A 4,073-nucleotide genomic window follows, 5' to 3' on the forward strand; every position below is an offset into this window, starting at 1 on the left:
CAAACAAGTTCGACAAGCAAACGGTATCCGAGAAAACCTCTGTAGTTTTGTCTTGGCTTCTCTTAACATTCTTTCTACCCCTTCTACAACGATATTTTCATAATTAAACTAAGAAATAAGTGAAGACTTCACTCCCTTTTCATGACATGTATGGGGTTTTTTTTTTTTTTTTGCATGAGTGTGTTCTAGTTTAAGATATATTTTTTGCACCCCTGGCCAATACGCCCACTCCCCGATCAGTTGATATCATATGCATTATTGAATTATATTGCAATATCTTTAAACTACGCTAGAAATTAAATAATTGACTTTTTGATTAATATCAATATCAAGAGGCCATGAGTGGATGTGAGTAAAATCAGGAGAAAGCGATGCAGACAAATTGCGAATCCCTCAAAGTTCAAAAAAATCTATGTTGGTTTCAAAAAAAGTCCGAATTATTTTTATACATCATCCTTATATATAATAGAAGAACTTACATTTTAGTAATATATGCCGTAATTGTTTTCTATACATCACATTCCTTATACTAGAAAAACCAACAATTTAGCACATAATACATAACATATTAATTTTTTTTAATATGTTTGAATAATTTTTTATTTCAACGTATTCATTCCCTCATCCCCAAAGTAAATTATTTTAGTTTCAAGAATAATATAAAAGTATTCTTATAAATCTGGTTCATCTGCGTTCTTAACATGATAGCCGGTTAGAAATTCAAATTTATTCTCTGTAAGTGAATGAGTAAATTAATTATAAGGTAAAAGTGCCTCAGTGAATGACTCCATATCCCTTTTTTTTTCATGCTTTCAAGAAGAGACATCTGGTCCTGGTATTGCCACGACGAAGTATTACTGCTGAATGGCAGAAGAAAACAAACTCGAGTCTTGATGTAGATAACGCTATCGGTGAGAAATCTTGCTGTGGATAAAGTTGTCGGTGAGAAATCTCGAAGTAGATAAAGTTGTCGGTAGGGTTTTCTGTGTGCGATTGAAAATATTTTTTAATCACTTCGAAGTGATTGTTCGGCAACAAATGTGCATTGTAATCGTTTTTGCTATTACAGTTTATTTTTTAAAAAATATTTTAGTTTTATTTTTAGTTAAAAAAGATAGATTTTCACATATAGAATAAATTATAGACAATTTTATACGTGGTTCAATATAAAAATAAAAAACTATTTAGTTTACCAGATGTTTTTTTTATTAGATATAAAGTAGAAATTATGGCAATGGCAAACGGTATGTAAAAATCCCTGGATTTTTACCATTGATCACGTGACATGCATCTTGTTGAGTAGTATAAATACTCTTGAGGGAACCCAATCAATTTCAAGTTGAAGAAGTGCTAGATACTAGTAGTAGTTGCAGACAAAGAGCTAGTGTTAGACAGGTTCTTGTTAGACAGAGAGATGGAGAAGAAATGCTATGGTCTTTTCTTGTTGCTGCTCATTGCCCTGGCTTCCCGTAAGTCATTGTACATATTTAACATGCACCCATTTGTTCTTTCCCAGCCTTTAAATCAACTGTGCTTTCTGTATGTGTTTTAAAGGAGACTGATTGGTTGATTTTTTCAAAATTTATGTGTGCCATTTTGCAGAGGAAATGATGGTACCTGCTGAGGCTAGGGTTTGCTTGTCACAGAGCCATAGTTTTAAAGGACCATGTGTAAGAGGCCACAACTGTGCTAGTGTGTGCAAGACTGAAGGTTTTCCCGGTGGTGAATGCAAAGGGTTCCGCCGCCGCTGTTTTTGCGCCAAGCCTTGTTAGTGAAATAATGCAGCTCGCGCAAAAGAAAAATGCAGCAACCATGTCATGGCCAGTCTCTTACTTGCTATTCATATGTGTGGCGTTGCTGGGTACTTGCTTAAATAAATAAATAAAATCCCTTCCTTTTATTGAAGATTCAGCTGATCATGCTAGCTGTTGGTTTCCCTGCTTTTAGAAATATTGGAATATGAATGATGAACTCTATCCTCTTGAACCTTTCTGATTTGTGTGTGTTATTTTGTTTCCACATAAAACGTCGGAAGTCTATTAAACCCTGGCTGAAGCCTCGGGGTTGTTTGGATTTTTTATTTTTTAAATCGAACTAGATTTTAATTAGATCACGAGTCAATTTCAGTTGATTTGATTCTTCTGACACCAGTCTCTGGCTAGAGACCGGTTAGTCAAGCTCCGAGTCAATTAATTCCAAGTCAATCCACTTAACCTGCTTGGCTTAAGTTAAAGAGTAAATGTCTCACATGGTACTTAAATAAATTGATGAAATTAAATCATGATCTAAGTATTTTAGTGATTTTTTCATAAATTAATAATCGTATCATATCAACAAGAACTGACCTTGTTCCTTAAACATTACAAACACTAAACTAATGAAAAAAAATAATAATAATAAACTATATACTAAATGAAACAAGACTAACTTGGAACAAAGATAAAAAATATATATATATTATACAATCTGACATTAAAAGATTGATTCCTTGTTTATACAAAATGTTGTTAATTGTTTTGCTCCAATTAACTAAATAGATTAAAAAGAAAATCATAAGCTTGAGGGTGAGATTTCTTTTTAAAATACATATAATAATTAAATTAAAACAGCCATGAAGCACAAGAGGTCGATGTGTCATAAAATTACACAACCAAGCAATATAATCGAAGAGCCTATCAATATTAGCCTTGGCCAAATGATCTGCTACCATGTTACTTTTCCGTAAGCAATATGACCAGAGGGGGGCCTATCAATACTTGAGGTCTGTTGTGTTGTATTTCTTTATGTTCTTTGATCATACCAACAAGGCATTTATAATCCCTTCTTCTTTTATGGCTTGGTTGACAGTGATAGTGTTGTGACCTTGTCTTAAGAAAATCATAAATTTGAACTTCGTTTCGCCCTTGACTCATTTGAACATGTGCTGACAAAGTTATGGGACAAAACATTACAAGGATAGAAGAATGGGATGAAAGAATTGAGGAATTTTGAAAACAAGAAATTAAAGAACAGGAAAGGAAAGGAGGATAAAAGCTAGAAATATACTCTTCTTCTGTGTTGATGAATTCATCAGGATCTAGTTTGAATACAAGAAATTAAAGAAAAGTAAATATATAGTGAAAGAGATCGAGCTCTGTGATTTTTCCCATGTAGTATAACCAAGCAGTGATCCTGCACGCCAGAACAAAACAAACTCATGAGTGGACATGAGGTGGATGAGCATGAGGGTGTCTGCTTTGTGCATGTGAGCATGTTCTTACTTTTAACACTTTCAATGTATTTGTCTGCCCTTACAGCATGGAAATTACAGTCCCTCATGTGGCATCCATATTCTAGGCAGCATATAAATGAGTAGAGTTCATTTTACAGTGAACGATCGAGCTAGCTAGCTAACGTTTTAAGCAAACTAAAGACATGGAGATCAAGAGATCCTTTGGGCTTTTCTTCTTGCTCCTCATTGTCTTGGCTTCTCGTAAGTCCATTTAATTAGCATGCACCTCCATTAACTCTCTCAACACTTTCTATAACAAGTACTTCTATTGATAATTATATTTGATTTTGGTTGTGTGGTTTTGCATGCAGAAGAGGTGGTGGTGCCTACTGAGGCAAGGGTGTGCCAGTCACAGAGCCATTATTTTAAAGGCCCATGTGCAAGGGACCATAACTGTGCTTGGGTGTGCAGGAATGAAGGTTTCTCTGGTGGAAGATGCAAAGGGTTCCGTCGCCGCTGTTTTTGCACCAAGCTTTGTTAAGTTAAGCAAAGAAAATGCAGTGACCATTACTACATATGGCCAGTCTTTCTAGTCATGTGTTAAGGTTGCCAAGCATGCTTTTTGACATGAAAAAAGCACTATCTTAATATCCTCTGTTTGGGCCTTTTTCAAATAAGTGTTTTTGTTTTGCTTGTTCAATTAGCTGAGTATCCATAAGTATGTCAGCATCACTTGTGTTAGCTTGCTCTTCAGCTAGGCAACTTGCTAGCTTTAGAACCTGCTGCTGATCGATGATGCTGGGGTTAATGTCAATGTTGGTTTCGTTATGTAATAATAAACTCTCCCTTCTTGTTCGAGGAA

General features: G+C 34.9%; 2 protein-coding genes across 3 annotated transcripts; both read left to right on the forward strand.

Moving 5' to 3' along the window:
• The first annotated feature begins 1,304 nt into the window (after positions 1–1,304).
• On the forward strand, positions 1,305–1,905 carry LOC7465901 (defensin-like protein 1). The gene is made up of 2 exons (XM_002325699.4): positions 1,305–1,469; positions 1,603–1,905. Exons 1-2 carry the CDS (start codon positions 1,415–1,417, stop codon positions 1,770–1,772), a joined length of 225 nt encoding a protein of 74 aa, XP_002325735.1. The 5' UTR covers positions 1,305–1,414; the 3' UTR covers positions 1,773–1,905.
• Positions 1,906–2,126: 221 nt separating this feature from the next.
• On the forward strand, positions 2,127–4,073 carry LOC7465900 (defensin-like protein 1). 2 transcript variants are annotated; one of them, XM_052449915.1, is made up of 2 exons: positions 2,127–3,472; positions 3,586–4,073. In XM_052449915.1, the coding sequence occupies exons 1-2, from the start codon at positions 3,415–3,417 to the stop codon at positions 3,750–3,752; spliced, it is 225 nt and encodes a 74-aa protein (XP_052305875.1). In that variant the 5' UTR covers positions 2,127–3,414; the 3' UTR covers positions 3,753–4,073. The 2 variants fall into 2 exon arrangements, with proteins under 2 accessions (XP_052305875.1, XP_052305874.1); XM_052449914.1 differs by having other exon boundaries at positions 2,482–3,472; positions 3,583–4,073.

The sequence above is a fragment of the Populus trichocarpa genome, unplaced genomic scaffold (assembly GCF_000002775.5).
Source record: "Populus trichocarpa isolate Nisqually-1 unplaced genomic scaffold, P.trichocarpa_v4.1 scaffold_1865, whole genome shotgun sequence".
NCBI classification, from domain to species: domain Eukaryota; kingdom Viridiplantae; phylum Streptophyta; class Magnoliopsida; order Malpighiales; family Salicaceae; genus Populus; species Populus trichocarpa.